General features: G+C 44.6%; 2 protein-coding genes and 2 long non-coding RNA genes across 6 annotated transcripts; all 4 read right to left on the bottom strand.

The window, feature by feature from the left end:
• Window positions 1-559: 559 nt before the first annotated feature.
• On the bottom strand, window positions 560-6246 carry LOC105869243 (uncharacterized). Of its 3 annotated transcripts, none has more exons than XR_001153074.2 (3): window positions 6162-6246; window positions 3385-3662; window positions 560-774 (listed from the first exon to the last, which is right to left on the bottom strand). It is a non-coding gene; the product is annotated as an uncharacterized LOC105869243 (long non-coding RNA). The 3 variants fall into 3 exon arrangements; XR_001153078.2 differs by having other exon boundaries at window positions 3385-3532; XR_012914697.1 differs by having other exon boundaries at window positions 3385-3679; window positions 6162-6225.
• Window positions 6247-9088: 2842 nt separating this feature from the next.
• On the bottom strand, window positions 9089-10843 carry LOC105869239 (uncharacterized). Its single transcript, XR_001153069.3, has 2 exons — window positions 10663-10843; window positions 9089-9338 (listed from the first exon to the last, which is right to left on the bottom strand). It is a non-coding gene; the product is annotated as an uncharacterized LOC105869239 (long non-coding RNA).
• Window positions 10844-14088: 3245 nt separating this feature from the next.
• Window positions 14089-15689, bottom strand: LOC109729810 (beta-defensin 1-like). Its single transcript, XM_020282748.2, has 2 exons — window positions 15632-15689; window positions 14089-14272 (listed from the first exon to the last, which is right to left on the bottom strand). Exons 1-2 carry the CDS (start codon window positions 15687-15689, stop codon window positions 14136-14138), a joined length of 195 nt encoding a protein of 64 aa, XP_020138337.1. The 3' UTR covers window positions 14089-14135.
• A 4794-nt stretch (window positions 15690-20483) lies between these two features.
• LOC105869238 (beta-defensin 103A-like) lies at window positions 20484-21623 on the bottom strand. Its single transcript, XM_012760930.2, has 2 exons — window positions 21538-21623; window positions 20484-20783 (listed from the first exon to the last, which is right to left on the bottom strand). The coding sequence occupies exons 1-2, from the start codon at window positions 21593-21595 to the stop codon at window positions 20638-20640; spliced, it is 204 nt and encodes a 67-aa protein (XP_012616384.2). The 5' UTR covers window positions 21596-21623; the 3' UTR covers window positions 20484-20637.
• Between the last annotated feature and the right edge of the window lie 548 nt (window positions 21624-22171).

Here is a 22171-nt window from a genome sequence, read left to right as displayed (position 1 = left end):
AAATGATTCGAAAGGAATCTCACTATTTGGAAAGACACCTTTAGAGAGAAGAAGAAATAATCACTCTTTAAGTCTTGGTCCTCTGGAAACCAGTGGGTTGGTTTCGGTTTTGTCTGAGTTCTAATTCTATGATTAATGCCTAAGTGCCTCTAGTTAAGTCTTTCTGCACCTTTAGGCCCATCTGATCAACTTATTTCCCTAGCTTTTTAACAATCAACTGGGAGCCATTGCTTGAAACTCAGGAGTCATTATGGAGCAGGAATACATAAAAGTGAGAACAAAATCTCTCTGACTTTTTTGCATGTAGTCAATACACACACGTGCGTGTGCCCTTCCCTGCCCCCACGCACAAAGCCCTTATAGAAAACACAAAGATTCATGGACATGTCTTGGAGATTGCCCATTTCAGTGGTGACAGGCACAGAAACTGAGACTGAGAGAAAGAAAGGCCTCATCCCAAATCAGCCAACTGGTGAGTGGCGTGACCAAACCCAGAACCTAAATTCTCCCTGCTCCAGCGCTGTAAGTACGCATGCCCTCAAACAGGCCAGACGCAGGGTCCACGTGGGGCATGGCACCTTTATTAAGCAGAAGTCAGAGACAGCGATTCTCTCGTGCTACCCTGAGGACTCTCGGGCGGGAGCTACAGCCGACAGCAGTGTTTGTACCGACTCTTGCATTCCGCAGGCAGGATGGAGCAGCCGTGGGTCTTCTGTGGTTTGCAGGCACCGCCCATCTGTGCACATTGAAGGGATTTCGCCTTTATTCTGTACCCTGTAGGGAAAGAGGGGGTAAAGAGACAAAGAGATAAAACATTATGTAACCACAGTTACTAGAATCCAGTCTTGTTTAGCAGGCGTAGGCAAATGGCAGTCCCCAGGGCCCAAACTCACTCTCTGCTTGTTTTGGTACAACCTGCAAACTTAGAGAGGTTTGTAGTACATTTCCGAATTGTTGAAAACAATTCAAAGAAAGTGTGTTCTAGGCCGGGCGCGGTGGCTCACGCCTGTAATCCTAGCTCTTGGGAGGCCGAGGCGGGCGGATTGCTCAAGGTCAGGAGTTCAAAACCAGCCTGAGCAAGAGCGAGACCCCGTCTCTACTATAAATAGAAACAAATTAATTGGCCAACTGATATATATAGAAAAAATTAGCCGGGCATGGTGGCGCATGCCTGTAGTCCCAGCTACTCGGGAGGCTGAGGCAGAAGGATCGCTCGAGCCCAGGAGTTTGAGGTTGCTGTGAGCTAGGCTGACGCCACGGCACTCACTCTAGCCTGGACAACAAAGCGAGACTCTGTCTCAAAAAAAAAAAAAAAAAAAAAAAAAAAAGAAAGTGTGTTCTGACACATAAAAATTATATAAAATTCAAATGTCAGTGTCTATAAGTAAAGTTTGATAGTGAGGCAGCCACGCCCATTTATTTGCATAGCACTGTGGCTGCTTTCAAGCTACAAAAGGCACAGGTGACTTACAACCTGGTCTTTCACGGAAAACGCTTGCTGACTGCTGCAGTAGTCTCTTTGGATTGTGCCATAAAGTCAGGAATGCGATTCACTTCTCTTCACACGCTTTCCATAAAAGCGCCCTCAGGTGCTTTCTCCCTCTCAGGAGGCGGCAGCACCGCGCAAGTGCGCGAGCGAGTACTGAGGCCGCAAGTACTGCGCGAATGGATGACTGAGGTGTCCTGCCGGCCCCGGCTCCCAAATGCTGTGCCTCCCACGTGCTATGACATGTGAATCGTCTCCTAAACTGTGGTCCTCTAAATGCCACCACCATGGCTTGTGCAAAACACCTGTCTCCCGAGGCTCTAGTGAAAGGCTGTAGAGAAAACAGCAAGAGGCCAGGAAGGTTGGCTTTAGCGACTCAGAGGTGACGCATAGAGAGTAAGGGAGAGAGAATGTCAAACCATCCCACCACGAGGAAAAAACAAGTAAGAAAAGTGTTTCCATCAGAATTTATGGCTTTTAACGTCCCTGTGTTGTATTCTGTCATGGGATTAGTTTAATAAGAAAATAACAAAGTCACTGTGTTGTGATGGGATGTGTACTCAGCTAGGAATTAGAGGATTTGGCTTCTAATTTTTGCTTCACTACAACTGTAGTTATGGGCAAGCAGGTTTTCCTCTGAGAGCCCTAGATTGTCCTAATTTTTCACAAGAAGAGGAGGATAAAGATATAGATACAGATATGGACTCATATCTCCACCTGCCTCCGTACCCATATCTACAGCTATCTGTCATGTGTCTGCCTGTCTGCATCAGTGATCTTGTCTGTCTTCTCTCTCGCTCCCTCTGTCTCTTCTCTCTCTCTCTTTCTCACAACCAGGCTGTTCACCAGGTAGATCTGGCTCTTTATTTGCTACACACAGGTAGGACTGTCTCCCTGCCTTTGTCTGACTGGGCGGGGCCGTGAGACTTCTTTGGTGAATAAATTTTGAACAGAAGTGCTGTGTTCTTTCAGGCCTGGAGCCCTCAATTGTCATCATTAGACTTGGAGCTCTCTGCTTTGCTCAGCAGTGGCCAAGAAGGTGCAGTGGAAAGAGCAGGCCTGTGGCTGTGATGAATTTTGCTACAAGCAAGAATCAAAACTTTGCTCTTTTAAGATGCCAAGATATGGACATTGTTTTCACACCAGTGTCACCTGGCCCAGGCTGATGTGTGCAGAAAGTTGCTATGAAATGTGACACTCCCAGTTAAATTTGAATCTCAGATAATCAATGATTAATCTTTCAGTAGAAGCATGTCCCAAATATTGCACAGGATGTACAACATGCCCTTACTAAAAATTATTTATTGTTTATATATAATTTAATAAGTAAATTTATTTTCTGGGATTGTTGAGTATTTAGTAAGATTACAGTCTTTGGGACCAAGCCAAATTGGGCTTGAGTCTGGGCTACCGTACACACATTCTGCATGACTTTGAACAAGGTATGTCACTTCTTAGTCTCACCTTTAAGACAGGGCCCCAAATACCTACCCTACCAATAGTGCTATGAGAAGTATACATGGGATAGTATGTTAAAAGTTTTTCTCATGATGTTTGGTAAGGAGAAGGTGGTCAATTGTTAGTGTCGTTGTCTGGGTTCATAGGGAAAGTGTCTGAAAGCTGTGAAGTCCGCTTTAAATGCCATAACCATTAGTTATGTGTGTTATCTGTCATGACTCCTAGTGAAAGGTAATCTTAAGGAAAGGTTTTCAATGTCTTTAATCTTCCTTTCCTTATTTGTACAATGGAGTGTGTCGCACATGCCACGCTGCTCTCAGCGATGACACTGCGCAGTCATGACCCGTCCCAGTGCATCCTTTGGATGATGCACCAGTGTGGCCCACGCCAGCCCCAGGCACGTCCCCCATACCATCCCTCCAGGTGGACCCACAGCTCACCTGATGCTGTCTGGGTGAGACATATGAGGAGGAGAAAGAGAAGGAACAGCAGCCTCATGCTGGGAAGCAAGCCGTCAGGAGTGTGAGACGACCCGGCAGTGTCCGAGGGTGGCTTGTTCTTCAGTGCACATCAGTGAGGACAGATGATCTGAGAGAGAGCTTGGAAAATTCAGCTGGAGAGGAAAAGCTGACATCCGAACACAGACACTCAAACGGGGCCTGGGTGTGATCTGAGATGCTTCCTCTACGGACACATGATCACAGATCCAAGTTTCCTCCTGTCAAAAAGGAAGGGCTTTCCGGGAAGTCTGCATTTATTTTCTAGTGGATTTTCATTTCTGTTTATGGCTCTGAGGTTAGGTGCCCCCCCCTTCTTTTAAGAAGAAATCATTACAAAACAATGATTTGGAGGATTCATTCATTTATTCATCCACTCTCATTTCATGTCCCTGCCTCTGTCTCCTTTCCCTTTAGAAATACAAAGAAAATCATCCTTTTTAGAGGCTAAAAAAAAGGAGATGAAATTTTGTACATGGAAATTGCCTTCTCTCTTTTTTCAAGTTCAATAATTCTTTTGCTACTTAAATTAAAAGAAAGAATGGTTCTACTCCAGGGAAGCTCTTACCTTGCCAACATCTTGTGTGCATCACCACAGGGTAAGACCTTATGGACCAGAGAAATCCTTAACACAGGCATTTGTGGCAAAGGAAGTAAACAGCAGAAAGTATACAAAGTAAAACATTGGAGTGCCTCCTCCTCTCTCCCCCCTCCCTGATCCCTGTGTCGCTTTATATTGTTTCTAGTCTCTCTCCTCCACTGTACTCTGATTTTCTAAATTAGCAGGTGCTGTATTATCTCACTTTCTCAGCACCCTGAACAATATACCTGGCATAGAGAAGGCATTCAAGTATTTGTTTCAATGAATGAGTAACTGGATGATGGAATCACCATGTGGATGAATAAATGGATGGTGGGAAGGAGGAGGGTAGAAAGGAGGGAGGGAAGTACTATGGTCTGAAGGTTTGGATGTTTGTGTCACCCCAAATTCTTATGTTGAAATACTAACTTCCAAGGTGATGTTATTAGGAGGTAGGGCCTTTGGGGGTGATTAAATCATGGAGTTGGAGCCCTCATGAATGGGATTACTGTCCTTATAAAAGCGACCTAAAGGAGCTTGTTTGTGAGAAAGAAGTGGGACCTCACCAGGCACAGAACCTGCTGGTGTTTTGATCTTGGACTTTCAGCCTCCAAAACTGTGAGAAATAAATTTCTGTTGTTTATAAGCTACCCAGTTTATGGTATTTTGTTATAGCAGCCCAAAAGGACTAAGACAGGATGGATGGAAGGAAGGAAGGAAGGAAGGAAGGAAGGAAGGAAGGAAGGAAGGAAGGAAGGGAGGGAGGGAGGGAGGAAGGGAGGGAGGGAGGGAGGGAGAATGGAACTCAGCAAACCAGACCTGTATCTCTAGGAGTGGTCACCCTACATTAATAATACTGGTGTTGAGAAGCCAAAAGGTAGATTGTTGCTGAGATGCAGACATCAAAGAAATCATCCAGACTCTGAAGTATGCCATGGTCTTTGGAGGAATAGAGACAAAAAAATTATCCTAATAGTGAGAGAGCTTTAGAATCAGACAACCATGAGTTCAGAATCTTTGCTTTGTTATTCATTGGCTGAATGATGTCGTGCAAATAACTTAACCTTTTTAAGCTCCGTGTCTTCTTCTGTTCATGTGGTCATGGTTACAGTGTCAATCCCCAACTCTCTGTCTCAGTAAAAGGGGCTTGGGAGGAGTGGATGGCTGACCAATACCTCTCCATGCAGAAAGTTGTGTTTTCACTAGGCATTTCAACCCAAACTGCGAAAAGAATATTTTAGCCAACTTCTGGGTCCCCCAAAATATACAAGATGTCAGTTTCTTCCACCAAGGGCTAAAATGTCTCAGAAAAAAAAATAAATTTAAAACTGAATGGGGCCAAGTTGTGCCTTTTGGAGCCCATGGAATTAGAGGCTGGTAGTGAAACTTTGGCCATTTTTGATGTGGAAAAAAGATTGTCCTAGACAAGACCTACAATTGTAGCCATATACACACACACACACACACACACACACACACACACACACGCACACAATTTCCCATTGAACTTTACTTATTAAACATTACCATCACTTAAGTTTGTATAATTAAAAAAAACATTAAAACTCCTCCAACCATCACTCCAGTTAGAGGGAATTTTCTTGAACACCCCTCATGTGCCAGGAAACTTGGAAGTGGTATCTTGGTTGACCCAAAGTCCATGTGAGATACGTATTTCCTTTGAGCGAGTCAATGTATGTCATACAACTAGCGATCAAGCCAGGATTTGAACCGTATCTATCTGTTGCCAAAACTTTTGCTTATCTTACAGTATTTCTTGCTGAAAACAGAATGATAATATGTGCTGAATGAAGGAACATAGCTATGTATGATAAACTGTCTCTCAAGGGCCTCTTTAACAAAGGCACCAATCCAATCCCATTAATGAAGGCTTTGATCACTTCCCAAAGCCCCCACTTCTTAATACTGTTGCACTGGAGATTAGGTTTCAAAATGTGAATTTGGTGGGGGACACAAACATTCATAGCAAATGATGATGATGATGATACTAGAAAATGAAGTGTAGACTGAAAGCTGTTGTCCATATTCCCAACTCCCACACTTCTTGTACACCAAAAGCAACCCTCTTCATGGCCTCTCATTGCACCTTCAACCCCAGATGGCTCCCCTGAAAACCTACCTTGCAGTTAGTTGGCTTCTCCACCCTCATAGGCTGAATGCTGCCTGTCTGTTCAGGCAGAGACACTGAGAGTAGCTGCCCATTACCACATAATGAGGGATCCGATCAACAATGGGCAGAGGGAGGGATGGGTGAGGCTTTGCAGGATACATCATGACCCTGTGGACAGCAATCAGGCTGGAGTGGCGCTGAGAGAAAGAAGGAAGTGGGGACTGGGTGGACACCCCTCTTGAAGGGTATCACCAAAAAGCTGCACAAAGACAAAAACCAGCAGCTGAAGGGTGATGTGTATAGAAGAAGAGGTGTTTGTTTTAGTTTTTAGAGGCTGAATAGAGGGTGGTGAGAGGTAGAGCAGATGAGAGAAGGGATAGCCAGAGTCCTGTCCATGAGTGTGCAAGAGAAAGGGGGTCCAGGACCCAAGTGGAAAGTGGCCCTGGACCAGAACAATGGCAGCCCATTCTGGTGATCATCGACTCCACGATTCACAGAGAAAAACAGCCTCTTTGATGCTGAGATCATAAAAACATTCCTCCCATGAAGAAGTCATAAAAAGACACTTAGAAATGTTATGACAATAAAACACTGATTTTTTTAGGGTAAAGCTTGCAAGTAGTAAAAAAAATTAAAATTCCAGTAACAACAATAAGGTTTTAATGAGCAGTAAACCAAATCACATTTAAAATCAGATAAAGATTAGAAAGTAAAATAAGCTAAAAAATAAAGAATACAGAGGGTATAAAATATAAGAGATAATTAGATTAAGGTAAAACAAAAGCAATAAAATGAAAAGGTAGAAGCATAGGAAGAGAAGTTTATTGCTATTAACAAATAGGAACTCAGAAGTGGAAGGGAAAATTTAAAAATGGAAACTATTAATATACGAAGTAGAATAAGGATTTTGGAAGTCAAGGAAAAGCTTGACTGTTGAGAAACAGATAAAAAAAAGTAGCTGCAGGCAGCAACAGAGTGAAGATCTCCAATGGTGGAAGACGCAAGGCCTCAGACAAGGGTGCTCCTGCTACTGCCCTTCCCTTCCAGGGACTCTCGGAGGCCGTGTAAGCCCCAGGTACTAACCGCTCCTTGGAGTCACTCACTGTTGGGTGTCTCTGCACCTGTAAGAGCTGCCCATGTTAACAAACTGTTTTTCTCTTGTTAATCTGTCTTCTGTCAGTTTAATTTCCGTGGTCCCAGCCATAGAGCTGAGGAGGGTAGGGGAAAAACATTGTCCCTCCTCCAACACCCCTCATGGATTCTAGTCCCTGGCAGCCTCCATAACCATCTCCTAGTAAAACGCTAAAACTTTTATTTATTTATTTATTTATTTAGAGACAGAGTCTCGCTTTGTTGCCCAGGCTAGAGTGAGTGCCGTGGCATCAGCCTAGCTCACAGCAAACTCAAACTCCTGGGCTCAAGCAATCCTACTGCCTCAGCCTCCCGAGTAGCTGGGACTACAGTAAAACTTTTATTTTTAAAAACATAGATTTATTCAGCCCTTATTTTCCTTCCCCTCCATGTTATCTGTGTCCCCCAGGGCCTAATCTTTTGAAATCAAATGTATACTGTGTAGGCTTAAACAAAAGAGCAATTTTCTTCCCTAAATGAAAGTTAACTACCTGCCTATTACCCAGGAATGAATGGAATAGTTAAAATCAGCACTTTTGTCCCCCTTTTGGTCCCTCATAGAGCCATTATTGTTTCACATGAAGTGAATTTTAGAGTCCAATCTTACTTTGAAGTCCCTGACCAAGCAGGCACCCTCCAATGCAGACCTCTCTGCTAGTAAAACGTGACTCCCTCACTTTCTGCGCTGCATCCTCCCACTGCCCGGCCAAGGATGTTTGCTGCCCGGACTCCAGAGAAGCTGCAAGTTGATTACCGTGTAATAAGACCTACCCATAAAATAAGCCCTAGCAGGATTACTAAGCATTGGCACAATATAAACCCTACCCTGAAAATAAGCCCTAGTGATGGGCGTGGCTACCCAGCGCATCTGCACAACCCATGCATGTGGTCGCGGAGTGGTAAAGAACACAAGCAGCCCTTCCCATCTGCCCCATGAGAGCTCTAGTGCTCCACACAAGAGATTGGGGCCAATGGTTCTAAAGTAAATAGAGTCACAAGAAATTCAGGATGGAATTCAGGGTTTGGAGAGTTATGATGATGTTCCAGAAGATGACAACTTAACTCTATTTGAATAAATTTAGATTGTTGCACCATACTTAAAAAAAATAACACATCCCCTGAAAATAAGTGCTAGGGTGTCTTCTTGAGGAAAAATAAATATCAGACCCTGTCTTGTTTTCGGGGAAACACAGCATGTGCATCCACCTACACAAGGCATTTCTAGTCTGTGTTGGCACTGATTCTTCGTGGAGAAGCTCTACAAACCTCAAGAGATTATTTGTGAACTAAATTGAATACAGCAGTATATAATATACATATTGACTAAAGAGCTATGTAAAATACACAGTCAGGCACTTAAAACTGAAGCAAAATCGGCGGGTTTGAAGCAAACGGAGGTGCCCAGCCGAGCCTGGGTAAGAGGTGTCTGTTGCGAGGAGCAGAACCAGGAGCTGCTCAGACGGTGGTGAGATTTTATTCACTTGGTGGCCTGGGAGTGGCTTCCTCAAGGGACCGGGGGCCTAACTGGGTCTTGAAGGGTTTTGGGGTCACATTTATGGAGATCTAGGTTGCACAGGAGGTGGCAAGGCAGGGCAGATGCATGGGGGACAGGACAAAGGGGGGCATGCGGGAAGATTGGGGTCCAATTTACTCAGAGCCTAAAATTCTGCAAAAGTTAATGGATCGCGAGGAGCCCACAAATTAAGCATGGTGCACTCACATGCAGAATCTCTAAGCCAGAGGTCGCCTCGATGGGGCTCTCTGACGGCCACGTGAAACACCACACCATAACCGGGAGGTCGGGGTTCTCGGATTTTGAACAAAGCGCTTTAATTGGGTTCACATTTTTAAATAAATCTCAAGGGAACAGTTTCTCACTCTGTAGTGGTCTCAGCAGTGGGCGTTTTTTTTTCTCCTATTTCAATCTCCTGCAGCATTTTTGTCTGGGCAGGAAACACCTGCCAATCTCTTCCCAGTCACGGTAGCATCTGAATGGAAAACAGAAGCCCGCGTCCTCAAGGCAAGATAAAGGAAATAGTCCTTTTGCGAAGAAACCTGGAGAAAAAAGAAAAAGCATAGAGAGAAACTCAAGCACCAGGGGCAAGGTCCAAACACGAGTTAGTATCCCTTCTGGGAGAAAAGCTCCCATCCAAGGATGGGGCTACATGATCATGATGATTTGGCCTGGGATTGTCACTTCTTGTGGCTCATTTTCCTACAAAGGGATTGGCACTTGTGTGTTGCTAGCAGTACCTGTTCTCCACGAAACAGATTGCCGAGCATTCTGATGGTGGCAGAGAGATTTGGGCTACTCGATGGGTTCAGTTGGGGGCCTGTCAGGGGTTTCATGCAAATCTGTCCCCTTTATGAAAAAATAGACTAGAGGCTATAGGAGGTCAGTAGTTATGAAACACAGGTCGGTACATCCCAAGTTAGAAAAAGCAAATGGGAATCCATTTGTTTTTCTTTTTTCCGAATCACTTGGTTGATTAAGTATTTGAGCTTAGGCGGGAAGAGAAGATGTAGTAATTGTTTTATAAACATTCAATTTATAAATATTTAATCATCAGAGTGCTATCAAATAAAGGTGATAAAGTCACAAGAGATTTATAGTATTTCTCATTTCTAATATTTTTTCTTCTCAAGTTTCTTCTTTTCCTCTTTATCCTCCCTCCCTCCCTCCCTCCCTCCCTCCCTCCCTCCCTCCCTCCCTCCCTCCCTCCCTCCCTCCCTCCCTCCCTTCCTTCCTTCCTTCCTTCCTTCCTTCCTTCCTTCCTTCCTTCCTTCCTTCCTTCCATTCCTTCCTTCCTTTCTTACTATTCGTTATCTCTTATTCAATGCCCTGCATTGGTTTCTTTTTTTACTTCTCCTGGTGTCAATGCCAATGTGACATAAAGGAAGAGGTGGCCATCAGTAGGTGATGCTCCAGCTCGTGCAAAGCAGGGCATGCTGGGGACAGGGGAGAGACCATGTGGGGGCACCAGTGGCCAAGGTTTGCCATGTGAGGGGTCCCAGGCATATTATGAGTTTCTCTAGGTGGAAATAACTCCCCCATTTAATTGTAAAAGGATATACATATAAAAGAATAACCTGAGTTTCTATCCTCGAAGTAAAGTTAATTCTTCTACTTCCATTGAAAGAAGCACCTGATTTTTGCCAAGAGGCCGCGGTGAGCCTCGCGGGTATTTCAGGCCGGGCAGAGAAAGCACAAAACCCTGGCATCTCCTCAAGGCCTCGCCCGCCTTCAGTGTGAAAGGGAGGGTGCTCAGTTTTAGAGAGCAGCGCAAACAAGCTGTTCGGCCTAGAGGAAGAATGAGTCATAGACCGCAGCCGACCCTCAAATTATGTCGCCCCTCTTATTCCTCAGACCTGTCCTTACCCGAAGCGAGCAGCAGGGATAAAAACGGCAGCGTGAAGAACAAGTCGCGGACCCTCATGGCTGATGCTGACAATCTAAGTGACAGGCAAGGCGGGAGAGAGTGGTGAAGTTTTCTAGTTTATAAACAGGAAAGGGAAAGGTTACTGGCAAAGGGATGTTTGCAATTCTAGTAAAGTCACACAATGATGGAAACATAGCATCTTTCATTCTAGAACATATGACGTGTCACTGAACCAACTTGTGGGCACAGACACGTCCGCTGCCCGCTTCCATCTGAGACACGGAAAACACACCCATGACGGGTCCTTCTGAGGAGGGAGGCACAGGAGGGAGCTAAGCTGGGCTTTTCTCCACTTGGTAGCAATCCCAAGATGACATCTGGCTCGGATTTAATCCGTTTCCAAGGTGGCATTTATTGCTCTTAATTTTCTGTCCTCCCCCCAAAAAAAGCAGGAGACAGAATGAGGCCAAAATGGTGTTCATTCAGGCCACTGTAGCTGGGGTGTGAATCAGGACTTGGTCAGACCAAGAATAGCTACTCGTGGTGTTTGGATAGAACCAGAATAGGTTAATCTTCCATCCTGAGAGAAGGGAAGAAAGGTGAGCCACCTTTAAAGGGAAATGACCCAATGGCTCTTGGATTTTTATGTGACATTAAAACTTATGTGAAAGGCCTCTTAAATTCCATGCCAACTTAATACTACAAAGATTATGAATTAAGACGCTATCTCCATTTCTTATCTTCAGAGAAAGAGAAGGTAGGGGTAAAGTAACAGGCCGGATTGCTACCTTCTTAGTGTCTCTTACACGTTCTATGCAAATGAAGATTCTAAGAATGTACGTTTATGACTTCAGGTCGTTCATGGATCAGAATCCTTCACGTCCAGAACTCAGGCTTTGAAGACAGCTCTATGTTTTGTGGGGCATAAATTTGCTCTGTTTTTCTTAGGACAGCCCTTCGGAGGTATGTGATGAACTAATAAAGAATTAAACCTTGAACTGTAAGGATACATTCCCTAACAGTGCAGGTTTATTCCTGTCATTTCTGCTGAGAAAATACTTTTGGAGCAGAGATCTCCTGGAGATGTGAAATCACAGAGCAGAAACAACATGCCCTCCAGCCCCACTCAAGACTGGACCTGTTGGCCATAAATCCCAAATTGCAAATCTGAAATAAAATAGGTCCTTCATGTAAGACTGAGCTCAGGGCATCCCCTGAAGGAGGTCAAGTGGGCACATGTGAACCTTGGGTGCATCTATGAAGAACATTATATAAAGTTCAGTAAAATGTCTATAATGTATCATCATTTTTTCTCCTTCAAACAAATGCAGGTTTAGATCATTTGTGCTACTAATTTTATGCTTGGTGCATGATTTGAAACTAGTATACAGTCTGCCTTTCTTATCTGTGGGCTCTGTGTTCATGGATGCAACTAACTGTTGATCAAAAACATTCAGAAAATATTTGTCTGGACATGTACACACTTTTTTGTTGTCATTATTCCCTGAATAATACAGTGTAACAACTATTTACATAGTATTGACATTGCCTTAGGTATTAAAAATAATCTAGAAATGATTTGAAGTGTATAAGAAGATGTGCCTAGTTATATGCAAACACTACACCATTTTATATTGAGATGCCGTGACCTGGGGATCTCCAAGCATCTGAGGATTGTATTATCTATAAGAGGTTCTGGAACTAACCCCTCATGTCTTCAAGCTCACTCATTCTTTCTTCTGCTTGGTCAGTTCTGCTGTTGAGAGATTCTGATGCATTTCTCAGTTTGTCAGTGGAATTCCAAAGCTCCAGAATTTCTGCATAATTTTTTTATTATTATTTCAATCTCTTTTTAAAATGTCTCTGATAGGCTTCTGAATTCCTTCTCTGTGTTGTCTTGAAGTTCATTGAGCTTCTTCAGGTCAGCTATTTTGAATTCTTTGTCCGAAAGGTCACATGTCTCCATCATTCCAGAATTGGTCACTGGTACCTTGTTTAGTTTGTTTGGTGAGGCTGCATTTTGTAGGGTGTTCTTGGTGCTCATGGATGTTCATTGAGGTCTGGACATTGAGGAGTTAGGTATTTGTTTTAATCTTCACAGTCTGGTCTTGTTTGAACCTGTCTTTCTTAAGAAGGCTTTCCAGGTATGCAGAGAGAATTGAGTATTGTGATCTAAGTCTTTGGTCACTACAGCACTACCAGCACTAGGGGTACCCCAAGCCGAGTTATGACTCTTGCAGACTCCTGGTGGTGCTGCTTTGGTGGCCTTTGCTAAGGTATGGGAGAATTCCCTGGATTGCAGGTAAAGATTCTCCCTGTCTTCCCTCCCTTTCTGTGCTGGGCTGCTGAAGCTGTGGGAGGAGTGATGTGGGTGCTCCCTTATGGCCACCAGCACCAGGTTGCAGCTGAAGCCAGCCCAATCTTACCCAAAGCCTGTGATGACTGTTGCCTGGCTACCTCTGATGTTTATTCATAACCCAAGGGCCCTTTAATCAGCAGGTGGTGAATCCTGCCAGGACTGGATTTTTCTCCAAGGAGTTATTTCAGAACCAAAGTGCATTTACCCAGAGGTAGATTATATGCACATTAAGTGAAAAGTTAATATAAAGAAATAGAGAGCTTCTTATAAATACAGGATACATCATATGTCATGATTTAGCTACCACACCATCCGAAGGAGAGAGGGCAGGGCTAGATAGGTACCTTGCTTCTTCCCCTTACAGTCTATGGTGACTTTCTTTTAGACATTTGCTCCCCACTTCTTGCCTTCCACGCTATATTGTCCTGATTTCGTTGTGCCTTCAAACAGGCTTTATTTTTTTTTCATAGCATTTACTTGGATCATATCATGTCTAGATGTAAGAAAATCCTCTGTCCAACTCAACTTTGCCATTCAATTTATAGTTTACGAAGCAATGTCTCCCCTCCGGGGCCAGTCGGTAAATGAATAAGACAAAGTCCACACCTGTAGGTAGAGGTCTTATAGCCAAATAGGGAATTAAAAATTTACCCACATATGCATGAAGCAGAAACCACAAGAAAGGGAGCCCTTGTGCAGAAAGGAGGGTAGAGCTTCCCTCTCTGGGTGGATGGATCAGTCATGGTTCCTTGAGGGAAGGGAACTTTGAGTTGGGAATTGATGAAGGGGGAGTGCTTTTTAGAGAAGATGTGGGTAGGTAAGGGCATAGGAGGCAAGTGTCAAGACCAACTGGGGAAGGTGGAAGGACGCATGGAAGCGATGCTGACACACCTGGAAAGCAGGCAGGTCCCCAGATCCTTAGTGTGGGGAGCTTAAAAGGGTGTCCTAAGGACTTCAGAGATGGGCCTGCCCGAAACCAACACTGCATGATCAGCACAATTACTACAAGGCAAGGTTCTTTGTCTCAGAACAAAGGAGTTTAATTTGGTTTACACATCACATGTCTTTGCTGACGGAGCCGCGCGGCCACACGGGTCCCTGCGGCTTCCGGGCTCATTTCTTCCTGCAGCATTTGATTCTGGAAGGGCCGCAGGTGCCGATCTGCTTCCACGTCTTAGTGCAAGAAAACGGGATACACACGCCTCTATTCCTGGCGCAGCTAATGGGATTTGTGATATCTTTCGAAAAGCCTGGAAGGAAGTGAAAAACAAAAAGGGTAATGGAGTGTTAGAGTTCAAAACCCCATACCAGAAAGGCTTTGCGTAAACCCTCAAGGGGTTTCCTTCTCCTTCCTCAATAATGATGATGAGAGTTCAAACTAGTATACAGTCTAGTTTATATACTACACTGCAGTCTAGTATACAGCTGGGGGCATCTACTTTTAATCTTTGGGTTTCCAAGTCATTGAGCCCTTTAAGTACTTGAGCTGAGTAGAGAAAGATGCAGCTCAAGGGTGGGAATTGTTTGATACGATCTTAATACCGAAGTGACTCCAAACAACAAAAACCAATAATTAACAATAATTAACAGTAGACGTAAACGTTCATAATGGATTGCTTCTAATATCTAAATCTGGGTCTAAGTCTCTTCCTCTCTTTCCTGCTTCCTTCCTCTCTCCCTTCCCGGTACTGTTCTAAGCGTTGGAATATTGCAAGTTGCCTCTCAGAGCACCGTTGCTCTTCTGTGACCCAGAACCCATAAGCAAAACTGAGGCCTTTTCACTATAATTTCTACCTGAGCAGTTTTCCTGGGTCTCAGGGAGGGAGAAATTCTCTTTCGCCCTCTCCCTGTCTCTCCCTTCCACCCTCCCTTCTTTCTTCATCCTTTTTATTCTATTTCCACAATGTCAAGGAGAAATAAAGGTGAGGCATCCAATTTTAAAAGTTATCAGCAGGCTGTCCTTGCGCTGGGCTCCAGGAGTGGCCCTGTAGAAGGGACCTTTCTTGAGGACCTTTGATCTGAAAAGACTAAGGGACTCAGTGTCCCAAACAGGAGCTCTCAAAGTGTAGTCTGGGTCTTATGACTCTATGGAATTCTCTAGGTTACTCAAATCTACACTTTAAACATAAAAATGTATAAAATGACATATTGTGCTTCTTTCTTTGGATAAAATTAAAATTTCTTGTGTTTATTTAAAAAAAAAAAAGGTCAACTAACAGAGGATTCAACCCTGGTCTTAGCAGCCTTAGCGTGAAGAGCAGGGAGGAGACAAGATTGCTCCTTCGCCTCGGCCAGGAAAAGGCTGTCAGGTGGTCACTGGGAGCCTGTCACTGCTACCTGTCAGGTGTCCACTGGCCTTACCTTAACCTCCACTCCCATAGAAGGAAACGATGCCTGGTTCTCCTAAGCAGGTCACACAACGCACTTGGTCTAAAAGTATACTGAGAAGAGAGAGAGAGAAAGAGAGGCAGAAGGAGACAAAGAGAGAGAAAGAGAGAAAAGAAGGAGGCAGAGAGAGAGAAAGAGAGAGAGAGAGAGGAAGGGGCAGAGAGCGAGCCTTTACCCCATTCTTGCCATCCGTCCATGCCTATTTGCCTGGCCCGCCTTACCTGGAAGAGGCAACAGGAACACCAAGAGGCCCGTGAAGAGGAGATGCAGGATCCTCATGGCTGGTGAGCTCTTCCTCAAACTGAGACTGTGGAGGAAGTGGAGCTGTCCACCTTATAAAGGCGCAGGCACCCGGTCACTCGGTAGCATTCATCATGGGCCCTGGCCGCAATGCCGGTAATTACACAATGATTGCAGCTGGACATCTACCTGGTGCGTCAGAGCAGTGGCCCTCAGAGAACAAAAGACACTCAACAGCTCTTATGCAAATCGGGACACAAACAACCCTGGGTAATCCCTTCCCTCTGCCCTTGGGACCAGCAGCTCCTTCCTGTCTAGCTCCATTTAGGATCTGGGGTATGGATGTTGTTCAGGGACAGACTCAAAGTGTGGCCTGGAGCTCACCTGCCTGCTCCGGGAAGGTTCTACTTTTCCTGAGAGTCTGGGGACAGTCTCAGGCCAATGGGACATGAGATAAAGGCTGTGTCCCCAAACCTCTAACCTATAACAGGGAGGGAATTGAGGCTGTTTCTATGTGGCCAAGTGCTTCAGTCCCCCAGGCAAGGGCGGGAAGTCCCATTCCTACAGACAGGCTTTCGGAAAGCAAATTCTTTCACATCTATGATTTCAGAAAAACGAGGTTTCCCCAGCAGTGTGTCCCAGATGTGAGTTAGCCAAAGCAGTTTTAACTGGTCCCCATTTCTTGTGGCAGGGCTGGCTTTCTGGGCTTGAGCCCTGTGTAGTGGCACTCAAGGGACCTGCTCTGAGAAGGGACCAGGCATGGTGTAAGTGTCTGCTGTCACTATCTTGATCTTCTTAATAGTGTTTCCTTGGAACTTGTGTTTTGTACGTGAAGCTGGAGGCAACAGAGCATGCACATGGATATGTGGGGAGACGTGACGTGCAGGCTCATGGCTCAGTGGACAGAGGGCAAGGTGCGTGCGGACAGCTGACCTGGCTTCCCCGGGCACCTCAGGGCTGGTTGGACTGGTGGTGGCAAAGGCGGCAGCAGCAGGAGTGGCCTCAGCCCTGGGAGGAAAGGAGCATCTCCATGTGGGGACAGCAAGGAGACCTCTGTGCCTATCCATTCCGGGTCACTCCTGGAGCATCTGCACAAATACTAACTCCCTGGCCTGACTCCAGGACAGGAACCATAGGTCTTCAGGTGGCAAAGTGTCAGCAAATCATTGCAAAACTAAAGTGTGCACACGGACATTGCCATAAAGCATAGCAGGGAGTTATTAGAATTCTTTAAAGAGTTTAGAATTTTTCAAGGAGTTATCCCAGGCTCGGAAATAAAAAAGCAAATTTATAGAGATAGTCATGTTCAACAGAGAAGAATGCCATTTTTATGTGAAACTTCAGTCTTTAACGAAGACAACAATTTTAAAATTAATGTTTCCCTATTATTAAAGGAACAGCTCTGCAGTGCATAAAACAGGAGTTTTAAACTTTTGGTCTCACATGGGCCTCTGCAAAGTATGGGAATGTCAGAAGCCACAGCCAAATTCCACTGGATAAATTAACATTTAAAATTAAATTCATCTAGACTTTGAACTTGGAGGGATAAAGGAAAAAAAAGTTAAATTCAAACTTACATGAAACTGATTTGTCTAAGGAGTTAAATCGTTTTATAAAAGTATCTTTACAAGAATCATCAGCTCTTGAAATACTAAAATTTGTTTCATAATAATATATCCCAGTGACGTCACAGGTTATAAAACACTCTGGCAACATGTGATTCTTCTCCAAGGAAAAAATGAAGTTGCTTAAGGTGGGAAGTTCGATGACCTAATTAATGAATTGGCAGGAAAGTGGACCACAAAAAAATGTATGATTCATCCAGATATCCCATTAATAAAGTATTATTTATTCCATTAAAATTATGACACTAAATTTTGGAGGGGATTTGTATGATTATGCTGTTATTCCTGTATAACTGTTATCCTCATTACATTTTATAAAATAATAAAATGTTTTTAAAGAAAGTTTATCTCTTACTGCCTTTAACACTTTTTTCCCCCTGTTTTGAACAAGGTGCCTGCATTTTCATTTTGCACTGAACTTTGTGAATTTGGCAGTCAGCCCTGCCATGGCCATTTTCATGTAAGTTATCTTTTTAAATTTAAATTAATTAAATAAATCAATTAATTAATTTAAATTAATTAAAACAATTTAATTTAATCTTCAACAACAAATCTGCCAGGTAGGTATTACCCAATCATGCAGATGAGGAGCCTGGGATCTAGAAAGTCTCAAAGGTATGTCCAAGGTCAACTGGCCACTAAGTGTCAGGGATGTAATTTGAAACAAAATCTACCTCTCGTCAAAGCCCATGTTCCTAATGACTGGGACACAATCACCACGGTGTTCCAGTAACTACGCCACTTCTTTCTCCTGCAACCCTAACGCTAGAGTAATGCTCTGCCACATGCCTGACTCCCACAGAGTTACTGTCATCCTCGCCAGTCACTCGAGCTCCTTGGTGAATTCAGAGCCTGTTCTGACCTTGCAGGACGTAATCGAATGACGGTGTGATTACCCCCACCTTGTGGCAACTCTTTGTTGCCATCGCCCTAAAATGCAAATCTATTCTCAGTTTCCTGCCCGCCTGAAGTGTGGGTGTGCATACACCTGAGGCATCTTGTTATTTCTTTGTTTCCCCTTTATGAGCCCAGTGAGAGTTCTAACAATTTTATTGGTCTTCTCAAAGAATCGACTTTTCTTTCTTTCTTTTTTTTTCAGATTTGTAATTAACTTTTTTTTTAGCGCATTATGGGGGTACAAGTGTTAAGGTTACATATATTGCCCATGCCCCTCCTCCACCCTCGAGTAAGAGCTTCAAGTGTGTCCATCCCCTAAATGTTGCACATCTTACTTGTTGTGGTTGTATACCCCTCCCCCCCTCCCCCCTCCCACCTGCCCAGCACCCGATAAATGTTATTCCTATATGTCCACTTAGGTATTGATCTGTTAACCCTTTGCACTCGCTTGCTTTTTTCTCATTATCCACTCGACATTATCCACACTCCACATCTGAGTGCAAAGGGTTAATACCAGTTTGCTGGTGAGTACATGTGGTGCTTGTTTTTCCATTCTTGAGATACTTCACTTAGTAGAATGGGTTCCAGCTCTAACCAGGAATATACAAGAGGTGCTATATCACCATTGTTTCTTAAAGCTGAATGGTACTCCACGGTATACATATACCACATTTTATTAATCCACTCATGAATTGATGGGCACTTGGGTTGTTTCCACAGCTGCCTGTCTAGTGATTTTTGATTGGATTCAGTACGTTATAAAGCTAAACCACTGAAGGACGGATTGGGTTGTTTCCCTTTAAAGAATGTTAGACTCTATTCTGGCTCCCATTTAAGTTTCTTATAGATCAGTTTGGCCCTCTCAAGAATGGTTTTTAAAAAATCTATTAGAATAATTGCACAGTAATTGCACAACAGCTTAACCGAGAGCTAAATAACACCACTGCTAATGTGATACCCCTCTGAAGACACTGAGATCTCTCCACTTTGCTGGTGGGGATGCAAATTCTACCAGCCTGTGTCTGCCCCAGAAATTGCCCCATCCAATCCCTTGGAGTGTTTTTGTTTTTCTTTGGCCTTGTGAAGTTTTGCCCTAAGCATCTTCAGCTCGGGACACTGCTCAAGATTGAAGGGCCCCTCTCTAACATCCCACAACACTTAGGAGCTCCGTGTCCTCGCAGACACCCCCTCTTTGATCTTCTGCCCTGGAAATGGGGGTGTCTTGTGCTGTGTCAACTCTCTGAGTGTCCCTCCGTGTGTTGGCCTAGAACCTGCCCCTGTAGTAAGGCAGGGTATTTCATAAGTCCCACTTCACTTGTCTGTGGCACTTGCTGTCCGATACCTGACACCTGCTGAGTGGGTCCCTTGTTCTGTACTGTCAGAGGGCAATTCCCGTAGCAATTAGTTAATTTTGGATGGAAAGTGAAGACCAGGTTCATCACTTTCCATCTCTCTTCCTGAGAGCCCAGATGTCTTGTCGTTTTCCTACAGCACCTTGACTGGGGGGCTGGTGTCAGGGGTGAGGGACCACCCACTTCATTTCCTGGGATCCTCCAGTATCAACCACGAATGAACACTAAGTAGACTGTAGGGCCTCCAAATCATTTGAATGTACTTCATTTCAATAGACGCTTGTTAAGCAGCTTACATGCTTGGGGCACTTTAGCGAAATAGTCTGGCAAGGATGAGGACAAGGTCCTTGCTCCTAAAGATCACGCAACTGGATATTCAAGTTGGCAGTAGGCAATGTACACAATGCAGAAACCAGGCACATTCCTAGACAGAGGACGCAAGGCAGATTCTTGTGGTGAATGAGAGCTTTTGAGAAAGCAGCTGTGTTTTCCAGGAGCTAGCCTGAGACACAGCCCTGAGGGATGGGGTAGGGCTTAGAGAAGAAGCTGGGGGAGGGAAGACACGTCAGCTATAAGGTCAGCCAGGCAGAGGCGTGGGAGAGGGCAGCGCAAAGGGAATATCTGGACTAGAGCCCGGGCCCCTGTTTCTCCGAGGAATGAGGTTTCCAGAAGGCTCCGGGTTGCCCCTGAGAGATGCATTAAAGCTTTAGAGTCAGGTTTGGTGGAGAGACACAACGCTGGGTGGAGAGCCTGGAAGCCCAAAGGCAGGCAGGCGACAAGAAGGAAAAAGGAGTTTTTCAGGAGAATAAGAAGTTCAGTTTTCCTGGGGTGTAACACTTACAAAACAGGAATAAAACTGATGACATTTGGAAAATAAGTTTAGGCCCCTTGTAGATTCCCCGAGAATATTCTACTTTAATTGAATAAAAGGTCAGTCATTAAAGTTTTCTTAGTTGTTTATTTGGTAACAACTACCACAATAGCCATATTCTTGTTTAAAAAAAACCTAAATATTCTATTATATTTTAAAATAAAAAACATTTACTTGATTTAACTTTTTTAAGCTTTACAAAGGCACCCCCCCCCAACATCTTCATCACATTTCTAGAACTGTCATTTCTTTCTCCGGCAGCACTTTCGGCCTCCGGTGGAGCAGCGGCCGATCTGCTCCTCCCTGGGCAGGCAGCTGAGCACGGCGCAGCGGCCCCTCCGGAGCCGGCAGTAGAACCTATGCAGTGAGTTCACGATTCCACCGTCACCTGGGCGGGAAACAGCACACAGGGGATGTCTTAGGAAGACTTAGATGCAAGTTAGGGCTCCCAAAATTCCTCAAATAACTCATCTGTTGCCTCTCTTTTATTCTTTACTTTCTTTCTTCTTTGTCCTTTTATATATGTATATATATAATATATAAAATATATTATATAATATATATATTTTATTATATATATTATATATATATAATCAACAGGAAAGTAAAGGTAGAACTAAGCCACCAATAGACAATGTTTCCATGGGCCATGCTCAGCTGGCCCAAGCCATAGTGACGTTGGGGCCGTGACGTGGTCCCTACGCCCCACCGCAGGAACAGGGAGGGCTGGGGGCTGGGGGCTGTGGGGGCCTCTGCCACAGTCAGACTTCACCACTGCACCTAGGAAAATGGGTGTCTGTGCTGCTGTGCTCAGACAAAATCAATCTTCCCTGTTGGTATTAATTTTTTTTTTAGCACTTTCTTCATGATTCATTAACAAATATAACAGTCTTCCCATGGAGAAGACAGCGAGAAACAGGTTTTGTGAGCTATTTGGTCCCTTAAGAGTGGGTCAGAAAAGACCAGGAAGCCAGCTTTAAGGTTCTCGGTGATTCCTGTTGGAAAAATATACACAGGGCTGCCCTGTTCCCACACGAGGAACTTGTGTGGTCTCGGGCTGTCTGGAGAGCGCAGAGTCTGACTCAAGTTATGTTAAAATGCTCTCCCTGCTCCCTGCCCGCCCAGCTCCCAGCCCTCCTTACCTGGGACTGGCATCAGAAACAGGGCGAGCAACCCAAATAGGAGGTAATGGACCCTCATGGCAGGCAGGCTCCACCGCGAGCTGAGACTGGACGGCAAGATGTGCTTGTTCACTTTATAAAGGTCCCAGCAGCAGGTGGAAGGAAGCAATGGCTGCAATTCTTGCAATAGTCCAGTGATGACGATATGACATATTTCCTGATGTGTCATACCAGTGCCGCTCACCACGCAGAACACACCTACTTGCACGGAGTTAGTAAGAACCTGACGGGTGAAGCAAGGGCTTTGGAAGCGTGGCTGTCCTGCCATCTTCGGGCTCCATGGCTTGCACCTGTCTGGCTCAGATCCGGTTGTGGGTTTGGATGGTAGTGGGGGAGGGGCGGCAAGACTTGTCTCCATTTAGGGATGGTCTGGAAGCATGTGGTGTGGGACTGATGTGTCTGAACTGTGGTTACTCTGAAGCTTTCTGCCTCTTCCTACAACACTGGGAGAATGAAATCCAGCTGGGGCTTACTCACATTGGTCCAAACCTGGACATATTCAGTGTCTGGAAATAGGACTTGCTTTCAGGTAGTCAGGTAAGGGAGGGAGCAAACGAACTGTCCTCAAGAGCCCCTGACCCCAGGGCCTTGACCT

The sequence above is a fragment of the Microcebus murinus genome, chromosome 24 (genome assembly GCF_040939455.1).
Source record: "Microcebus murinus isolate Inina chromosome 24, M.murinus_Inina_mat1.0, whole genome shotgun sequence".
NCBI lineage: Eukaryota > Metazoa > Chordata > Mammalia > Primates > Cheirogaleidae > Microcebus > Microcebus murinus.
The sequence above is the reverse complement of the archived record's forward strand: the minus strand, read 5'-3'. Positions and strand labels throughout refer to the sequence as shown.

Excerpts from the sequence above, each read along its gene's own strand:
- LOC109729810 (XM_020282748.2), bottom strand. The coding sequence starts at position 15,689 with ATGAGGATCCTGCATCTCCTCTTCACGGGCCTCTTGGTGTTCCTGTTG. Across the intron at positions 14,273-15,631 it reads GTTCCTGTTGCCTCTTCCAG|GCTTTTCGAAAGATATCACA; the intron begins GTAAGGCGGGCC and ends ACTTCCTTCCAG.
- LOC105869238 (XM_012760930.2), bottom strand. The coding sequence starts at position 21,595 with ATGAGGGTCCATTACCTCCTATTTGGGTTGCTCGCCCTGTTTCTGATG. Across the intron at positions 20,784-21,537 it reads GTTTCTGATGCCAGTCCCAG|GTGACGGTGGAATCGTGAAC; the intron begins GTAAGGAGGGCT and ends TTTCCCGCCCAG.